This window comes from Chinchilla lanigera, unplaced genomic scaffold (assembly GCF_000276665.1).
Source record: "Chinchilla lanigera isolate Chin_1 unplaced genomic scaffold, ChiLan1.0 scaffold00010, whole genome shotgun sequence".
Classification (NCBI taxonomy): domain Eukaryota; kingdom Metazoa; phylum Chordata; class Mammalia; order Rodentia; family Chinchillidae; genus Chinchilla; species Chinchilla lanigera.
In genome coordinates, this window is record NW_004955411.1 from 11674425 (window position 1) to 11695453 (window position 21029).

Sequence of the window (21029 nt, forward strand, 5' to 3'; positions counted from 1 at the left end):
TGTGGATAAATGCTGTTTATTTATCTCGAGAGCAACAAGGAGTTGCTGAACGGGTATCAACCAGTGAAGGCAGGGATATGAAAATGTAATTTTGGCTTTAGGGTCATGAGTTGTGCTGGGCACAATGGATATGAGTAGACTAGTCAGGAAGTTACTAGAATAATACAGAAAATACACACACACACAGACACACACACACACTTTTTTTGTGGTGGTGGTGCTGAGATTTGGACCCCAGTGGCCTTGTAGAGTAGTGGCCGCTACCCTTCCCCCAGCCCCAGCCCATTTTTCATTTATGATTGTAGTGACATCTTAATTAAGAGACAGAATTAAAAGGTAATTTGAAATAAAAGTGGATAACCAGCAATAAGTCAGTTATTATTTCTAGTACATGTGAGAAAACTGAAGCTCAGTGCCACAGTAACTGGCTCAGCCATGGGGGAACTGGGCCTAGACTGAGGGTCTACCTGACTTTACTGGTGAGTTTCCAACTATTCTACAGTATATACACGGAGGGGCTTGCTCTGCTGCAAGGAGAATGGCGTAAGGGTGGGGGAACATCAACTCGACAAAAAGTTGGGGTGAATGGTTAAAACGTGGAAGAAAGGCTCGCTCAGCCACATCCACAACAGGCTGAGAGATTTAATGAAGAGGGTGAGTACTGGAAACACAACCTGCTTTGATGTGACCTTAATTTTCAGGCCATTATATTTCCAGGGTGTCAACCTCTTACAGTCTCTGGGATCTGATGTTCTTTCATCTGTTGCTTTTCTCAGGTGTGAGGAAGATCACCTTGCTAGAAGCAGTGTGACACAGGGCTGTGGCTAGAAGCCTCAGATTTGGGGCCTTCCTCTGCTACTCACCAGCAGCAGAACTTGGGGAGAGATGGTTAAACTGTGAGTACCCCAGTCCTCTCTCTGTAATACAGGCAACTCTGCCTACTGCACCTCTAACTGCAAGTGTTCTGCAAGATGAACTGGGACATTTGTGAAATCATCTTGCACTGATTCCTGACAACAACCATGCGCCCAACAAATGTTGAAAAGTAAACTGAGTACAACGTACTGTCCTGTAGCCTTGGTCTGCCCCACCTGGTATATTTTCATTCCTTTTCGTTTCACAAAGGGGTAGAAAACAGAAGTAAAAAATTTCCGGAAGATGCCTTCCTGCATCTCTGCCTCACCTCTTAAAACATGTGCTTCTGTCATCTCTTTCACCTCATCTAGATAAATTTTGGTGAAAGTATGCTCAACCACGGTTATTTCTTTTCTCTTTTTATGCTAAATATGTATTAGGGGTATTTTACCTGCTTTATCCTCGGCTTAATTTCTACTAGTTCTAACACTGAGAGGGGGGAATGTGAAGATTATCCTGCGCTTGATCACTTTATGTCTCAAACAAAAACAAGTTCCTGAAAGAGGACAAGACGGGACCGACGCAGGTACAGACGGAGCTGCAGTGGTGGCAAAGGCTGCAGGCACGGGTGTTTAGGGCTGCTTGTTAGAATGAGACCCATGCAGGCTCTGTGCCCGCTCCACCTCCGAGAGCACACTGCATAGCTACCTCGTGCGCACCTTCATTTTCTGAAACTGCTGCTCCATGGCACGAAGGCTTTTCTTTGCTTCCTCATCTTTGCCCTCCAGGCTAGCTTCTAGCTTTTTAATCCTTTTTTCCATGAATTCCACTGTATTTCTATCTGCTGAATCACCAGTGGCGGAGGCAGCCAATATTAAAGCAGGTAATGAATTGGGATATCTTCTTTTCAGAATTCCTTCCATTTCCTTAACCTATTAAAATATATGTAAAAGTCAAGCAGTTTAATATATAAAGTTAGATTATGCTACATCAGTCATATCTCAATCTCAGATGTCCACAGCATGTCCTCAGACTGGATCAAAGGCACAGAAGTACAAAGCAATTTAAAATTTTATAATCTTAGATTACCTGATTTAAAACCCTATAGTATAGTGGTCAATTACTGGTTAACTTACAGAAGTCCTCTTACAGTCATTTCAAACATATCTTCAAGTTTCCTGTTATATTATTAATAACCAGTCTCCTCGAGTACAAATATCTTCCCCATCCTTTCCCCACATAGGTCCCTCTGTATGATACTGCTTCTACTATGGACTGACTGGAAAATTATTTACATACACATGATCATACAGCAAACGTTTTGCAATATACCTGGAATTTCCTGGGTCTGGGTACTTGGCCTGTTTGGAACAGTCTCCACTCCATCCCCTCCCAAAGGCCCTCTCCAAATGAAGCTTAAAATACTGTCAAGTAACTTTAAAATTAGGAAGCAAGGAATATTTGGATGACATTTAATGAAATCTTCACAAAAGAATACTGTTAATTTAGTCTATAAAACAATGATGTGCTCTTTCTGTAAGAGAGAACTGCAACAGAATCCATAGAATTTACAGGTTGGTATTACAGTAATACTTTGGTTCATGAACTTTTCTATTTGCAAACAACTCAGTTGTCAAAAGCATTCAACAAAATTTTGCTTGCACTCACAAACGCTACATCGGGTGATACACAACTGTAATTATCTTCCCACAGAAATATAAACGAGGCCATCTTCCCCAAAACTGTGAAACAAATTAAGTTTGTGTACCACGGGACCGTCATGTATGTAAGTATACCTGTATTTTTGAAGGGTGGTATGGTTAACATATCCTCTAAAAACATACATTAAAATTCTTTGTTAAACAGTTTTCTAGCCTATGAACATGCAACAAGATACAACCTAAAAAGATTTTTAAAAATGAATTTAACATATTTATTATTAATGTGTTCATTTAAACACTATATGAAATATTTTCATTCTAATTTTAATAGGTGCAAATACATTCAATTGGGGAAAATTAAATTTTATCTTTGTCTTTAGTTTTGCTTTTAAATATTCTTTGGTCAATGGTATTGGTATATGAAGTAAAATTTTAAAAAATTTTTGTTGAAAATTAAACTATGAACTATTCAATTAAGCAAAAGTATGAACACAAAGCCATTATCTGAAATCTTCATTATAAAATATGTCTACTTTGCCCCATTTTTACTTATGTTCTTTAGAAAAAAATTTATTTGCATATAATCTATTTTAAAATATGGTTTAAAAATGATTCTGAGAATATTATCTATACCTTGATTATAAAATATACTATGATAATATTATAAAATATATTCAGATCTAAAGTCATTAGGACATAAATTCTCGTGGAAACAGTAAGATCTAAAATGTACATGCAGGGGCTGGGGATTTAGCTCAGCAGCAAAAGCGCCTGCCTGGCAAGTGCAAGGTCGTGAGTTCGGTTCCCGGTACCGGAGAAAAACCAAAAAAAGAAAAAAAAAAAAAATAAATAAAATGTACATGCAGTGATCCAAGTAAAAATAAAATATCATTAAATGATGACTACATTATAAAAGATATAATCTAATGTGATAAAAACCAATAAATGTTTAATAAAAGTTAATAATAAGAGATGTTAATTTTACAAAACAGTATATTTCTAGTCACTATGGATCACTATTTGAAGTCTTTGTTTTCATCTTAGTTTTCATCTTTGTTTTCATCTTAATTCTACATGATTTTCCTTTTAAAATAAACCTAATCAAGAAACAGGTTGTTTTTCTTTCACTGTCCTAATGGCTTCTACATGGGGTAATGTAAATCTTGAGCACTGAAGAAAATCTAAGCAGAATCCTGGACTGCATGCACTGTGGAGTATTTCCACCTCTTCAAACCACCTTCGACCTATTCTTTCCTCAGCCTCTGACCCAACCTACTGTCCTACCTTTCAACATAACAAAAGATCCTGTCGAAGTAACAAAGTTAATTTTTTGTTTAGCTTTTCTCCTCCTCATAAAACTAGAACAATATCCAGTCCAGGAATGATCTCAGAATTTTGGATTTGTGATGGAATAATAGCCATATATTTAAGTATTATGACTTGACTACAGAATTATGCTCCCTTACAAACACAGTTGGAAATTCTTATTCTGTTTTAATATTTGCTAATAAATATGAATGGCACACTACAGAACGTTTTAAAATGAAAAGTAATTATAATTCTGCTTCCCCTCAAGTAATTATTTTATTCTAATAAAATAATTTCACTGTATGATTTTAATTAAGGGGCTCCTAGCTAAACTGACCATGACGTGAATATTTCTGACCCTAAGCAATGAGCAAGATGATGACCAGTTTTTTGGGAGGTTGAATGTTCTATTTTTAGAGAGTTTCTAACATTTCCCAATCATTACAAACATGTTCCCAACTCAGGTCTTTCTTCCTGCACCCCCCCATCACTTATCTTTGGCTAGAAGGACTCTTGTTTTTTCAGAGATGAGGTCACGATATGTTACCAAGGCTGGCCCTGAACTCCTAGCGTCATGGCTGGGACTAGCTGTATGCCACTGTACCTAGCTTGGAAGAAGAAATCCTAACTCTATACCCAGAGCTTCAAAACTTTGTTTCCTTCTTCCTACATGTCTAATGGAGCTGGGATGCAAAATGACCTTTTATTAACAGGTAGACCAGCTTGTAACTGAGGCATGGTCTAAAAATTTTTTACACAGTTATACATTTTATAACAGTTGCTTATAATTTTTACTAATGTTTCTGCAAAATGAGCATTTTCCAGGTTAACTACATCTTGTGGGAACTCCTAAAACAAAAATGTACCATATAAAAAATACTTTAATAAAAATGTACTCATAACACTTACTTGGCGCTCTAGATCCTGAATCTTTTTGGCCTCAGCTGCTCTATCTTTTGAACGTAACTTCAGCTGAGCAGATGGATTCCCAGATTCAGCTTTCAGTTTCTCAATCTGCCAACACACGAGGACATTAAGAAGTATACTTAAAACATAGACGAAAAGCCTCAGGGTAGAAGCGTGTTAGTTCACTGACTGATTTGTTAGTTTCTCAACAAACACTGACCAAACTCTTCCCTTCTCAGGTACAGCACAGGACTGCTAGAGATAAGGAGGGCAAGCAAGAAAAAGTAGGCTCCTGACCTCACGGTGTGTATGCTCTCACGGAGGGAGATGGCTGAGAAGCTAATGAATAAAGTACATCAGTAAGTACATTACATTACTTGGGAGCGGCAAGTGTCATGATGAAAACAGAACACAGTGAGGGAACAGCAATAGAAAGTAAGGGCAGGACTGGCCGCTCCATCAGAAGTGATTCAGGAAAGGTCTCTGAGCTGAGACTCGAGCAATGTGAGCTGTTCTACAAAGTGAGAGAGCAGGGTCCCGGCACAGAAGCGCTAGGGTTTTGTTTGGGTCCTGGGTGGAGGGCCGGGTGCCGGGGCCTGAGGGGTCACCTCGCTAGCAGGAGAGGGAGCGGGAGCGCCGGGCCAGAGAGCTCTCAGGGCCAGACTGGTGTGGCAGGGTGCTTTCCCGGCCCCATGATGGAGCTGCGCTGTGCGGCACTGCTGTTCCGTTCTCGCTCTGACTCAGGGAACCTGGCCCGTGTGGAGAAGGTGAAGCCTGTGTCCAGTGATGGGGAAGGGGTTGGAGCTGTGGCATCAGCCCCCACTGGTGGGGTCACTTCTTCCCTGGACAATGAATTCAGCGTGTGGACCTGGCCAGACTGCTGGCACGGAATTTGAGAACAGGAAAAGATCACAATTTTACTTCAGTGTCCAGGGAGGAATTCCAGGAAAACTCATCAAAATCAACATGATGAACATGAACAGGCCGAGCAAGCTGTATTCCCAGGGCACGGCCCCCTTGTTCGCACACTACCTGGCCGGCCTCACACCCACTTTTGAGACAACAGAGACGCAGCTTGTGCTGTCCTTTGTTCACCCTTTCGTGGAGGGCCGAGGGGCTACCGTCTTCTTTGTCTTCTGCTACTCCTTCTACCGTGACCGCCAGGATTTGCTAAACCAGCAGGACCAGCGCTTTCCAGAGAACTGCCGTACTCGCAGCAGTCCCCTGGACACCATCTATTCCCACCGGAACGCCTCTGCGTTCTCTGGATGGACTATTCTCTGGAATAGACTTCGTTCTATTCTCTGGATGGACTTCGTGCGGATCTGCTAACAGTCACTTGCGTCTAGAGCAGCTATTTCCTGACACTAGCACCCCTCGACCATTCCGTTTCACAGGCAAAAGGATTTTCTTCTTAGGTAGCAGAGCACACCCTGGGGAGACTCCGCCTAGTTTTGCCTTCGGTGGCTTTCTGGACTTCATCGCTTGGCCTGATGACCCTGAGCCAAACCCTACACCACCTCTTTGTCTTTAAGCCGATTCCCATGTCGAATCCTGACGCTGTGGCCCGGGGTCATTACCGCCGGACTCACGCGGAGTGAATCTGAGTTGTCAATACCTGCAGCCTGATGCTGCGCTGTACTGGCCATCTACGGGCTAAAGCTGTGCTTCTCCACCGCCACGTGCATTCTCACCTGAACGCCCGGAGTCCCCCTGAGCACCAGCCTAGTTCCTGTCTTCCTCCTCATCCCCCTTTCTGACCTTGAGAAAAACAATGATCTCCACAGAGAAGCTCCCCTTGGGCAGGGGGGATAACCCTGAGACCTGGACCCAGCCCCTGACACCATCCCCCGCAAGAGAGGGGTGTTGCTTACTCCGTGGACCTGCATGGACATGCTTCCAAAAGGGGCTGCTTCACGTATGGAAACAGCCAAGTGTAAAACATGCTACATCCAAAGTGCATCTCCTTGAATTCAGCCTACTCTGACTTCCGGGGCTGCAGTTTCTCACAGAACATGTATGCCCGAGACCGTAGAGATGGCCAGTTCAAAGACGGAAGCGGCCGGCCATGTGGCAACCTCCAAAGCCTCCAAAGCTACACACTTGAAAGCAACCACAACACTGGATGCTCTGTAAACAGCATCCCTGCAGCTGGTCATGATAGTGGGCGTGCCAGCCCCCCACCCCCACTGGCCTTTCCCTCGAGATACCCTGTGGGACTGTTTGAGCAGGTGGACGAGCTCTGGATATGGCAGAACGTAACCCAGGGCCCCCAACTGCGCTGTCGGAGCACAGCAGCCTCCCTAACCTAAGGGCCTGGATGCTAAATCATGTGCACAACAGTCGCGGCCTAAGCAGCACTGTGAATGTGGGCGTAACAAGAAGAGAGGCCCTCGACCTCTACCCAGAAGTAACAACGGACTGCCCATTTCCTGCTCTGAAAACACCTTGAGCTGGGCGCAGTTTTAGCATTGGCACAAGCACTGGCTGTAGCAACAGCAACCAAGAAAATTCTCCACCGATGAAGAATTCCCCCAGCCTTCCTTTTCATGGCACTCGGCCTGCAGGGCCGCCAGGCCTGGGCACTAGCATGCACAAAGGCAGCCAGTGGGTGCCTGGTCCTGTCAGAGAACCCAGAAGCCAAGACAGGAGACGGCGGCAGCAGCCAGACCCACAGCTCTACTGCAAGCAGCCTGGCCAAGCTCAGTCCCTGCTAGTTCCGGCCCAACGTCATCATGAAGCCTGGGCTCCCGCCTCCTGCCCAGTGCCCTCAGCGTGTCAGGTAGCAGGTGCTTACTCCTATCTCGGCAAGACAGGTCACAGCCTGTCACGGTGACTGGGAAAGGTCTGCTAGGAACTCGTCCGGATACCCCGCATCAGGTCTCAACTGCAGGCTAGGCCTGGTTGGGCCGGGGCTCACTGCCAGCTCACGGAGGGATGAGGCTCTTCAGGCCCCACACCCCGGCCCCAGGACCAGAGAGAGCAATGAGCCGGAGCCGGAACCCTGCCTCAGGCCCGCCTCCCACAGCCCCACTCTGCCCCTGCCTTTCTCCTGTTTCCTGTACTCTGTCTGACTCCCTAACGCAGACTTGTTACAGCGGGGGTCCTTTGGGCCAATCCGAGGTGTGTTTTGTCCCTAAATCTCCCCCACTCACCATATCTCCCTGAGTCTGAAAATGCCTCTACCTTAATGACCAAAGAAGGGAACGCAATGAAAAATATGCTAGTCCCCCTCTCAGCCGCCGACTCCATGCGACAAGCATAGCTTCTCAGGATGCCAGCCGTACTGTCTGAAGCGTCGCAGAGCTTCACGCTGACACAGTACAAACAGGGACTCACTACCCCTTCCCTCCCGCAACAGCACAAGAGTTTGGGAATGTGTGTGTGTGTGTGTGTATATTTGTAGTGGGGAGTAGAAAAGAAAGCAGCCCCCACACTGGGCCCTATTCAGTGGCAGCTTCTCGTTCCATATAATGAGGTTAAGAAGACTCAAAGGAAATAAAACTTGTTTGGAAACAAAACAGAACAAAACAGAACAAACCCCCCAAAACAACGAATGAGTCATGGGACGAGGCAAGGCCAGCGTATTCCCCACCAAGGCAACAGGCAGAAAGGGCCGGGTAGGATAAAGAATCAGAGGAGCTCTGGCGTGACTAGCGGAGAGTAACGGGAGCGCGTGGTTCCAGATGCGGCCGAGGAGGCAGGAAAGGTCCGGGCTACATGCAGACCTGACATTTTGACAGAGCCTGCATTAGTTTGATCTGAAATATAATATATATCTAAATACCAACCCCAACCCAAACCACCTATTTAAACTAAGAGACTTTCCAGTACAATTACACAAGGTTATGCAGAATAACACGCACAACAGGGTTCACCTACAGAGATACATTCTGAAAGGATCTATTACCTCGCGTTTCAGCTTCTCAATTTCTTCGTTTGCTTCTTTAAGCCGAACTGCATCTTTATCCAGAAGTTCCTGATTTTCAGCATACCACTGTAATCTTTTTTGCAGGTGACTGATTTCTTGTTTATGTGTTTCTTCCAAAATTTTTATTTCATATAATTTTTCACCTGTACAATAAAGTAACTCACTAACCTGACTGTAATTTTTCAAAATATAGAAATAAATAAAATTACAAGATTTTGAATAATAATGCCTACTTTATGAAGAAATAAAAGCTATAAAACAACTGATACACTGTATGGTGTCTATTGGAATGAGAAATTATATTCATAATCAAAATACTGAACCAGCCAAAAGTTGGCTTTCTAGAAATTTTTGATAGTTGTTTTCCTACTGACATTCACTATGAAATTGAAGTTGTTCCCACGGGGAAATAAATGAATTCAGATAGTAAAATGAAGAACGCCTACACTTACATTCTATTTCATAGATGAGGAAATCAAGTGGCTTTCTTTGGGTTGTTGTTCCCACACTTGAAGGAACACCACTTTTTGTTCCTATCTTAGTGACACTGATTATACTGCAGAGGAAAGGTCCGGGCTTTGGCCAGCAGCGCTCGTCTGATCTTTCTAGCACTGTGTTCTCATCCTCAGCTGCAAGCTGCAGCGCACTGACCAGTGTGCTCCTGGCACACCCTTGAGCAGCCTCCCCCTAGTCCTTTGACGTCAAATCTTACTGTCACAGCCCAGCTCGAATGTTACTCTTCTTGAAACTTTTAGCACTCATCTCCTCTCATGTTTATTTGTAATTTTTAAAAAGTTTTCTGCATTCTTATCTTAGTCCCTTTTGTTTTTCCTGGCGGGGACCATGTCAGATTTATCCTTAGATTCTCATTAAAACACACTGTGGTGTTACTTGTTCATTTAGCATATACTTAAGAGACTATGTTTCAGACTGGGGGATAAAAAGACCTTGCCCTAAAGAAGTTCACAGGCTAGTACCTACACGAGAGTGCTATGAATTCAAAATAATACGTGATTTTCAAGAATTCCTGTCAAACCAATACAAGCACACATCTTTTAAGATTATAATACACTTCAAGGAACAGAATTTTAATCATACCAACCAAATCTATTTAACAGACTTTAGAGTAACAGTACAATTACACAAGACATTCAATAAAAGGCATGAAACTTAGATCCTTTAAATTCAAGATCAGAACAGTTCTGAGTATAAAAGATAATGTTTCAGCTCAGTGTTTTACCGGTGGCATAGGCGATCTGATCTTTGGCTTGGTCCCGCTCTTTCTTCATTTTTTCCAAGTCTACCTCAAGAGATTGTTTGTCTTGCTTCAGTCTTTTGATGTCTTCCAACAAGCTGTTTTTTTCTTTCTTAAATAGTCAAATAGATATAAAGGCAAGTAACTTTCGAACACAATAAACTATTACATAGTCTATTCACTCAATCTATCGAAAATACTGTTGTGAAATGTTTTCCTATACTTTAGGCCTGATTTTAATACTACCATCTGCCCCATCCCTGAACCATTAGTAGCTCCCAATAACCTATTAGAATTAGTGCCGAAGATCTCAACAGGGCTATTACAGAATCCTAACTTATTGTTCTCTGTTCTATTTACTAACCATATTGATACTCACTGATTTTCTTCCCTGGATTGCTGTAGCAACCTCCTAGCTAGAATGCCTCTTTCATCCTCAGCCCCTACAGTCTGTTTTCTTCAAGGCAGCCAGACGAACTGCTAGAGCCAGTTAATATCACTCCTCTGTGAAACTATCTGGTGTTTCTTCTGAGTTAAGGCAGGCCTTACCATGACTGTCAGTATCACGTAATTCAGGCTTCACTATGATTGACAAGTATTATAAATGGAGTAGGATGCCTCCTTGTCTGAATTAAATACTGCTGCAAGGACTTTCTAAATAACCAACAAGAAATTTTTCACTTTGTAAATATGCCTCTTGCTTTTGCAAGCCAGAGACATAGTCACATATTTCGGTTACAAAGTTTGTATTAAACATTTTTTCAACACTTCAGCAATCCAGATAAGATACTCTGAATAGAACATTTGCCCAGCAATGGCAGTTCCATGAATGAGCTGAAGCCAAATTCTGCCCCTGGTTTCCAAGAACAATGAACTTTGTATACCAGTGGCTTTCTTAGATTTCTCCCTTTGTTTACTAGCAAACATAATTTGCACTGCAGTGCTCTGGAAACCCGAAATAAATTTAATCAGCTGATGTTTATTATATTTTATATAGTACTTTTTGGTATTTTCAGTGAAAGTTTCCAAATTTTCTAGTTGTCATAAAAATAGAACTTTTAAAAGGTCACTAACAACGGCTTTTCAGTGAAGCTAATGCTATGCTTGAAACTTTATTCTTTCAAGCTTTCATAAAATATGGTAAACTTAACGAGCTCATTTTTGAGGTCCACTGATAAGGAAGGAGCTGTCCAACCATTCTTTCCACCAATCTGCCTACCTGTATGTCTAATTCTACAAACACATACCTACATGCGTCTGAACAAAGTTCATTTAAAGGATTCATATGCAAAGCTGCACTTTATACACTACGAAAACCTGTCAAACATCAGCTATGAAACGATGGTACATTTCCTAAGTGTACAGTAAGCTTACAGTAATTAGAATTTTAAATGTAAGTGATCATTCACAAAGACTGGAAAGGCTTTTTAGTTTAGTGCTGTATGTCTCAAGAGGAAGTATGGGGAGAAGTAACTGCGCATAAGGGATGTTTGGACATGTGGCAGAGAGGTTTCTGGAAACAGGGTCTTGCTATGCAGGCCAGGCTGGCCTTGAACTCACTTGCGATCCTCCCACCTCTGCCTCCCAAGTGCTGGGATTACAGGCGTGCGCCACCACGCGTGGCTGACAGAGTGGTTTTGACTGTTACAATGTCTGGTGGGTGATATGAGCATATGGCACGGGGGGACAAGAATATGCAAATCATGTAACATATAAAACACTTCTACTTAGAATTAATTTGCTCAGAATTCCAAACCTTCTCCCACTGGTGTTAGAAAATTCTAGGCTATGTTCTTTACCGTTCAATTTGTTACGGACAAACATTGCATTTCAGCTTTGGTAGATAAGACACAAGTATTTATAAAATACAATCTCTGCTCTATAAAAGTATACTGTTCACACTGGAAGATAAGTAAACAACCAATTAATATTGGTTGAGAAGCAAAGAATAAAGTCATCTGCAGTCAGAAGCTGGCAGTGTCTTACATGTACACGCACAACTTGCTATTCTGTGTGGCTGAGATCATATAGTGTGTTATGATTTTCCACATATAATGAATAGTCAACAAGTCAAAATCCCAAAGCTACAAAAGTATTTTTGATAAGTGAGAATATACTATACCAACTCAACCTGTTACAAAAAACTGTTATACTGCCTTGGGGTTAGAAATTTCACTGAAGATAAAAATGGCAACAGACCTATAAAACTGGTAGAATTACAATTAAACTACTCATTTCCTTAAAGCTTAATTTAAAATGAGACATAAAGCAACAGATTACACTAAGCATGTTTCTAAGAGTTATCCAATCTCTATTAAAATATTAGCAAGAGGGTACGTTCTCAATGAATTACTAATATATTCCTACAGTTCACCTAGAAGATACACACACATCAAAATGGCTCTTAGCAACATGTAAATCTGAACACAATGCACACTTCTCTGTTTGCTTTCTTCTGCTCCTCAGCTAGCCTAATGACAGGTCTTCACACACACTGCCCGGGGTGGTGGAGCAGTTCCCAGATGCACCTTCTCTATTCACTGTAACACCGAGATATTTACAAGCCAGCTGACTCACTAGTTCTACTTCTTATCTACCATACGTTGTCACCTTAGGACATCTATAAAGCTTAGATACTGCACAACAGAATATGAACTTTGTGCACAGCAAACTCAAGTATTTTGAGCACATACAGAAAGAGCTATGGCTATAATCTAAAACTATCTTCCAGACAGAGATACTAGCAAAGAGCCCTTACTTTCCCTTTCTCCTCTTCATTATTCACTGACCAAGAGGTCACATCTAGTACTTTTTAAGGTGAACAATTACCTCAAAATTATTTTCCTGTTTTAGCTGCATACTGTATGCTTTCCAATGTAGAATTTGTTTAAAATAAAATATATATACATGTCCCAGAAAAGTTATGCTGACAGGGGTCCATGTAATCAATGCCTGTTGAATCTGAGGGAGGACGCCATCTAAAGCCAGTAGGACATCATTTCCACTGTATTAAGGCCAAATGTAGCTGGGTGTTGTGGCACATGCCTGTAATCCCAGCACTCAGGAGGCTGAGGCAGGAGGATCGTTATGAGTTCGAGAACAGCCTGGGCTACTAAAGTGAGCTCAAGGCCAGTCTGAACTGCATAGTGAGACCCTGTCTCAAAAAAAAAAAAAGCCAAATGTATACTAAATGCTAACCTTAGCTACTTCTTAATTTTTACATGGTATGAAATTTAAAATTTAAAAATTTAATTTATTCATACATTATTACAAAAACAGATTTTTACACTTACAGAGATTTTTATAATAATCTTGATTATTTGTAATAATGACGATCCTTATGCAACTTACCTGTGCCACCCGTAGTTCTGCTAACAGATCTGTAAAACTCTGGTTTCTGTTAGGGTCTGAATCTTCAACTACTTGGGATAAGAAGCGACTTCTGTGCATTTGCTCTCTGATTTATTTTGAAAATAAAAGGATACTTTTACTAGACATTCCTGTCAATGTAAAACAATCTCAACAAACACTAATAAACATCAAACTATATTAAGCACTGAAGATAGAATTTTTATTTATCCTAAAGATTAAAATACTAATGTACTAAAAGAGAAGTACACTTTAAAGGAAATGCTTAGATGTATTCTAAAAGAATTAAAATTCTAAAATTACTGGTTTATTTATTATATATATATATATATATATATATATATATATATATATATACTTCCTCCCATTCTCAAGAGGAAAAAAGAAATCAATGGTGCAGAAAAATGTACCAGCTCAATTTTTCTTGTAGTAAAATACTCCTTATCCTCAATCTACACCCTTCTGAGAAACACAGATTGCCAATTTTATGCATGGAAACTAACAAAACCGAACTCTACTATTCAGGTTTTATTCCAGAGACAATATACAAAAAATTTAGGATATCTAAGATCATCTAGACCTGTTGTATTAAAGAAAACATTTACTTCAGCATAAAAATTAGTTTTGGATGCTGGAGTAGTTCTTTTTAGATGACAGGTAGTAACACCCAAGAGAGCTGCTATGCTAGTCTGGAAGATGAGAAAGTAGGCGGGAGTCCTCTGCAGTGAGTGTTGGCTGACAGAACTCACAGGTGTCTCCTCTGGAGAAATGCTCTAGCCCAATAGCAATCCCTAACCTGGAGGTTCTCAGGATACAAGGTGTCAAGAGAAACCATACATATTCAATATCCTGAACCAAAGCCACCATCAAATGGAAACGTGCTGAAAATACTAAAGCATATACTGGTCATCCAATAAGGAAAGAAAATCCACTGACTATTCAGTAAGTTACTAAGCTGGAAATTAGTGTACAAATGTAAAAAAATAAATATTTCTAAGTAAAAAATAAATCTATCAGTAATGATAAAATGCTTAGCAATATTGTAAGTATTTTTGATTGTAAGAATTTCAGAAGGGCTTACTTTAAAGAAGATAATTCACTGAATAAACTCTGGTTTTCCTTAAACATTCGCTCTTCATTTTTCTTGTTTTGTTCTTGGAGATCTTTTACTCGGTTGTATAATTTTTCATTTTCCTTTTTAAAACAGGAAATTGTGTTTTAGTTAAAAGTGGTACTGATGTGACATGCCTATAATAGACATTTCTTTTGAGTATTTTAAAGATTTCTTAAATTTATTAAAAAGTTCTTTAGTAGGTAAAATCTTTTTCTTATTTTTTATCTTATCTTAAAACTTAATTATCTAAAAATAATTTTTTTCAGAAATGCTTAACATGTTCGTGTGAGAAAGGAGTTGCGAATATCCCCAAAGCTAAAGGGCCTCATGTCAGGTTAAGGTACTGCGTTTCAGAGGGTGAGGGGCTGAAGGGATCACCACATTCCACCTTGGGCCAACGGGGGAGTGCACTGTGGGACTCTATACCCTCTTCAGTTTCTGGCCTAAAAGTGGAAAAAAAAATCACCACTGGAGGAAGTTCTGGAAGCTGGGCCTCCAGCGGTGGGATAACAAGATGCAGCGTGGGTATGGCTGTGTATGACTGTAAGCAGGCGTTAAAGATCAAGTGTTCATGTAGTTATCAAACAAGGCAGAGCACAGACCCAGTTTTCCTCGGGACCTGAGTGACTCAATCTAGCTGAGACTAAAAGAAGAGAAAGGACCGATTTGTGTTTAGACGCTTTGCTTATTAACCCCTTTTAAAATTAAGAATCTGATGAAAATCAAAGGCTTCTGAGGAGCTAATAAAAATAGTGGATTATCTCACCGTGCCTGGAATGGCGCCTGGCAGATGGCACTTAAATACAGTACATACAGAATTAACAACGCCCCCAATACTGAGGCACGTAACTTTTATGTTATCTTCATGGGAGAGGTTGGGTGAAATATGTATGGGCCTATGAAATCTTAAAAACCCCTGCTTCACAGGCTACGATCAATGGCAGATAAAGAGTGAGACCAGGTCTCACTAATTTGAGGGCAGCATGCCCTGCACGGTCAGGCTATCTCATTTACAGCAAATGATGCAATCTTTGGTGTGGCAAATGTCTTATCCGAGCATCCTTGGGTAATAAAGCACGGCTCAGTGCTCAGACTATTTGTCAGAAAAACAATGAGAGAAGAGAAAGAAGAGGAAAATGAAAAAAAAGGGCGTGGGAGGCAAGGAATGAAGATAATATGAAGATTATTAAACCTACCCTGGCCGTCAGGTAAGCATCACTAAGACTCCATCACTCACTAGAAACACAATGAGTGGCTCTGTAAACAGATCTCACATTAAATTAAAACACTGTTCACCCTCATGGCGTTAAGGATTGATTTCAGATTCACATTTCTGAATGTCAGCAAAACTAGCCAATACCATCTACTACAGAGCCTTGTAGAAAACAGGAAAAAAAAAAAAAAAAAGAAAACAGTTACTAAGGAACCTAACTATCAAACTTGTAACAAGCAGCACTTAACTGGTTATTGTGTGTCAGACTAAGACTGTGTAGTCCTTGCTAAGAAGTTGGTCCAAAGAAACCTGCTTAGAGAGGTGAAGTGATTTCCTTGTGGCTGCACAGCAGGTGGTAGCTAAGACTCAAAGTCCGGCTTTTTAATCTGCCAGTGACAAATGTGCAGACCAGTCAAACTATTACTGCCTCAGAGCTGCCTGTTAAATTAGCACAGAATATTTCAATAGACCTTAAGTTTTGTAATTAGAGTATCAAAAGTAAATTTGCCATGAACGGAGTTGCCACACCTGTTGATAGCCTTGAAGAAGTGTCTCTTGTTCCTGTATTTCCTTTTGGATTTGCTTCAATTTTTCTCCAGTGACAGGATCAGCAGTTTCTCCAAAATGTAACCATCTCTGTTTTCTATTTGTCTCTTCAAAGCTACTTAACTTTAAGAAAATGCAGAAATTGTTCATTCAGAGAGGAAACGAAGTGAGATGCGACAAAGAGTAACAGAAACCTGAATACGGTGAGAGTCCAACTACTTCATAATATAATATTGGAATATGACGTAATTACAGGTAAGTACGGTGCTTTTGTTTTAATGGCTTCATGAGTAAAAGAACTCAAATGTTAGGGACATTCTGAGTCTAGACCTTCACATAGCAGTTCTTGCTGAAACTAATTTAAAAAGAACTGCTAACAGAAATCATCAAAATGAGCCAATTTAAGTTGCGGTTTCACCCCAGAGCTGCAATTTACTCTTATGTAAGAAGGTATTCTCCAGAACCAAGCCCATACTTTCTACAGCAAGCAGACGAAGTCGTCTCCAGGGAATGAGGACTGCGATGCATTTAACAGAGAGTAAAGGGGCTTTGTTACTGTTGTTGTTCTGAGGTTTGTTTTTTTTTTTAATAAAGGGAAAAACAGAACAGTGTTTAGTACCTTGGTTTGAAGAATATAATTTTCTTGACTTAACTTGAACAGTTCTTTTTCCTGTTGTTGCTTTAGTTCCTCCAATTTATTTTCCAGTTCTTTCTCTTTTTCTGAGAACGTGACTTTAATTTGCTCAATCAGGGCTTCTGAACCTCTCCATTTTTCTTCCGCTTCCTGAACCCTTTTAAGCATAAACAATTCTTTCTCTTTGTTCTCACCATGTCCTGAAAATTCCTTTTAAAGAAAAACATTCTCTTATTATAGTAGTTTTACATATAAAATTCAAATATAGGTGGTTAGGAAAAAAGCAAGACTAAAGAATAAAAATGACATGTTTAATAATGTTCTACCAGAAAGAAAAGAAATTCCATGTCTATTACATCTTATCATTTACACCTTTTTATTAATACACACTAATTATACATATTAATGGGATTTACTGTGATCTTTCCACACATTTATAGTTCTGCATTGTGTATTTGTGATTTAGTTTTAATGTAATTTTAGAACATAACAAGTATAAATACTGAAGTGAAATTTAATACCTACAGCCTGAAACTGAGCACCAGAGCCAGCTGCTGTAGGCTCTTCAGACTTCTTAGGAGCAGCCAGGCTATTTTCACTTTCGGGGGCTGCTTTACTCAAAGCTGCAGGCTTGATGAGTTTTGTTCCGGATAATATTTCTAAATATGAGAAACAATGGAGGAAAGCACCAACAATGTAAAGCTGAATATGCAATCCGTCTGAAACACATGAGTATGAAAATACCAGGAACACTAAGATAAAATGAGGACCCTACGTAGGATGAGGAACAGACAGAACAGCTGGTTCACTATACCTGCAATCAGAAAACTGCTACACATGATCAGTATTCGACTTGATGTAACACAGATGGCTAATTGACCCAAGATCCATGTCAAGTGACAAATGAGCGAAATAAAGGTGAGGAGACTGAACTGGGATAACTTCAGGGTTTATTCACTAATTGCAAACAAATTATTCCTTGTATGTTCACAACTATAAGAATTTCTAAACGAGTCAAAAAGTAAAAAGCAGTTGATGACTTATTTCAGTTCAGATTCAGTTCACAAGTAGTAACAAGATATATATGAAATGCACAAAGGATTTTACAATAGCTAACCTAAATTTGATTTTAAAAGGTTAATAATCCTGCTACCATATGACAGTAATGAATTAAATTAGAAAAAATGTGATTAGTGAAGATTTTGGTCCAATTTCCCACTTTTAAGGTAATTTATAAATCCATGAAGAATAGCACCAATTTTTTTTTTTTGGTACTGGGAATCAAACTCACAACCCTGCACTTGCCAGGCAAGCACTGTGCTGCAGAGATATATACATGGCCTGAGCAGAAATAATTCTAAAATCAACATATTATTCAGTTTGTTTTTTTTTTTGTTTTTTTTTGTTTTTCTCTGGTACCAGGAACCGAACTCACGACCTTGCGCATGCCAGGCAGGCGCTTTTGCCGCTGAGCTAAATCCCCACCCCCGATTCAGTTAATAATAACATCTAGAGGAAATATATATAAGGGATTTTAAAGCCCCTATTCAAATATTACAGGCTCGGATTGTCTTAGAGATCAAATTTTATATTTTTAAGAAATTTTCTTCACAATGGTAACTTTTAAAATGTAGAATTTACTTTTCTATTAAAAAATGAAATGCATTAAAAATATTATGCATATTGAATGTTGAGGGAACACTCATAATCTCAGCTACTCAGGAGGTTGAAGCAGGAGGATAGCAAGTTCAAATCCAGCCTCTGCAACTTAGTGAGATCCTTTCTCAAAAAAATAAAATAGTGAAAAAGGGATGGAGATGTAGCTTTAGTGCAACCTGAGTTTAATTCCCAGTACAGAAAAAAAATTAAAAAGTTATACATGATTATTAAATACACAAGGAAACTATAGAACAGCCAAAAGAAACAATTTCTCAACTGTATCTTCCAAAATTTTCATTTCAGTCTTTTTCACAGGCATGCAAAGGTTTTCCCTTACATAGTCATGATCGTAATTATGCTGTTTTGTATGGGTTTTCTAGTGAAATTTCTTAAACCGTTTTAAAAAAAGCTGACTCACTGTAGATAGTCATCGAATCCTTCCAAATCACTGAAGGTTCTTTACTGTGACCAAGGAATGGATGTGTTCTGCTAGGAAGTAATTCTCCTCAGGACCTGACAGCTAGGAACAGTAGTGCTTATGTTCATAGTTGTAATCTGCTGGTCTTTATACCTGAGTTTTCTCTTCCTGGTCTAAATAGTTATTTACAATAATGGTTCATGGACAATACTTCTCCTCACCTTTTACACAGGAGAGAAAATTTTCTTGAATATGAATTCAAATGTGAAAGCAATGCAGACATTGGAAACTGGGAGGAATTCTTGATGAAAAATAATGCATTATGAAAATTCAGTTAAAAAAAACCAACTAAAATGATTCCAGAATGGAGAAACCATAGCTATGCAACTGTTGCTACCAGGAATCGAACTCAGGACCTTGCACTTGCCAGGCAGGCACTTGTGCTACTGAGTTACATCCCTGGCCCATTACGCAACTGCTGAGAAGCACTTTGTCTCTTTAATAATCAGAACCAAGAACTAAATCCAAATGTTGAGGGGAGTTATGGTTGCAGGAAAAAATATAATAAATATACTTGAATAAATAGAAATAAAATGAGCAAAACTAGTTAGAAAAACATCTGAGAAGGGAATATATTGCTTTATATTTCACAGAACAGAAAGAACTGATTAATGATGAAAAAGCTGAAAAGTGCAGGTGGGATCCAAAAAGTATGCCCGTGGCAACCTCCGGGTGGTTTCCATACTCTACTTTCATAAAGGGATCTTTTGGGACTTAAATCTTTAGACGAAGTTTCTTTGCTTTATAAGTCTAAGTAAACCCAAATTGAAAGTATTACTTATAAAAGAACTTGTAAAGAGTGATATATTAGTCTAAAAATAAAAACACAGAAGTCAGCTAAGAAAATTCATCTAGAATGAAAAGAACAAGCACATGCAAGGTGCTGCCGTTCTCTGCCTCTTCCTTATTAACAGACACCTGCTTTTGTCTGGGGGAACAATGTGCTCAGTCAAACACATTTGAGTCTACAATATCTACGTAAGTGGGGGTGGCCACAAGATCCAAGTTCTGCTCAGCAGGACAGAAGCAAGTTTCCTTCCTGGTGCTTCCAGCAAACTGATTACAGTACTTCCTCAGCAGTTGATGATCTGGTTGCCATCTACCTTTCCTCCTACTTCATGGACAGTTTGGAGAATGAAGACAGAAGTCACATACTGTAGATTCTGCATCATACAGGAGGAGGGAGCTGGTTCCTTGCACGGCTGCACCAGCTTTGACCTGCCTATCTCTGGAGGCTGTTACATGAAAAACCCCAGTAACTGGTTAAGCTCCCATAAGTGGGCTTCTTTCCCTTTCAAACTAAGGTTGATCCCAAATACAGTCTCTAAACTTTTGTACACTACTGTATCTCAGAGGCTGCTTTCTGGAGAACCCAGCCTACAACAAGTAACAACCATTTCAAAGGAATTACGGTTCTCAGTAAAACTAATACTGCTGGTAAGGAATTATTCACTAAAAAAAATTTAAAAATCATAGTTAATAGATAATATAAAGTAGCTCAGTATAATAATAAACACTCATGGTCTATCATTATACTTCAATATAATTTTAGTAATCTGGTTTTTAAAATTCTGCAGTCATACATACCATTTTGAAATATGGAAAAATTAAGAGTATTAGCTTTTCTCATAAAAATCTCTGATCACTGAGACACAATATGTGGCATTCATAATTGAAAAGAGCAGGTTTAGTTTAGCTTACAGGAGATACAGTCCATGGTGAGCTAGCTCCAAGGCAGGAGCATCATGGTGGAAGGACATGAAGAACAAAAATGCTTAGTTCATGGGGGACGAGAAGCAGAGCAGGGGAGCAGTGCCGGAGAAGGGGCCAGGGACCCCACACACTGTTCATCACTTTCCTTTCTACTGAAGCTTTAATGACCCACAAAGGTACTATCACTTCTCCCACTAAAAACAAAGCAAAGCGATGGACAACGTAAGGTTCTCTTAACCCCACCTCCCAAGTCAGCGGCTGCTCCAGGTTTTGGTGCCTTTTTACAGCACAGCTCCTCAAGAGCAGTGGTGGTGAGCCTATGGCACATGTGCCACGGCAGGCAGGTGTGCATCCCCGCTTTAGGGCATTCTGTTACCCGAAGCATCA

At 40.1% G+C, this 21029-nt stretch overlaps 1 protein-coding gene and 1 pseudogene across 4 annotated transcripts in view; one reads left to right on the forward strand and one right to left on the reverse strand.

Moving 5' to 3' along the window:
* Positions 1-21029, reverse strand: part of Cep162 (centrosomal protein 162kDa) — a 65444-nt gene that overhangs the window by 12658 nt on the left and 31757 nt on the right. For all 4 annotated transcript variants that reach the window (XM_013510872.1, XM_013510871.1, XM_005377697.2 and 1 more), the window contains exons 14-22: positions 17318-17451; positions 16778-17002; positions 16141-16281; positions 14367-14479; positions 13268-13373; positions 9902-10028; positions 8641-8804; positions 4734-4838; positions 1575-1787 (exon numbers count right to left, since the gene is read on the reverse strand). In XM_013510872.1, coding sequence (XP_013366326.1) covers positions 1575-1787; positions 4734-4838; positions 8641-8804; positions 9902-10028; positions 13268-13373; positions 14367-14479; positions 16141-16281; positions 16778-17002; positions 17318-17451 — 1328 coding nt within the window. The remainder of the gene's footprint in view (positions 1-1574; positions 1788-4733; positions 4839-8640; positions 8805-9901; positions 10029-13267; positions 13374-14366; positions 14480-16140; positions 16282-16777; positions 17003-17317; positions 17452-21029) is intronic.
* On the forward strand, positions 4890-8463 carry LOC102016681 (annotated as a pseudogene).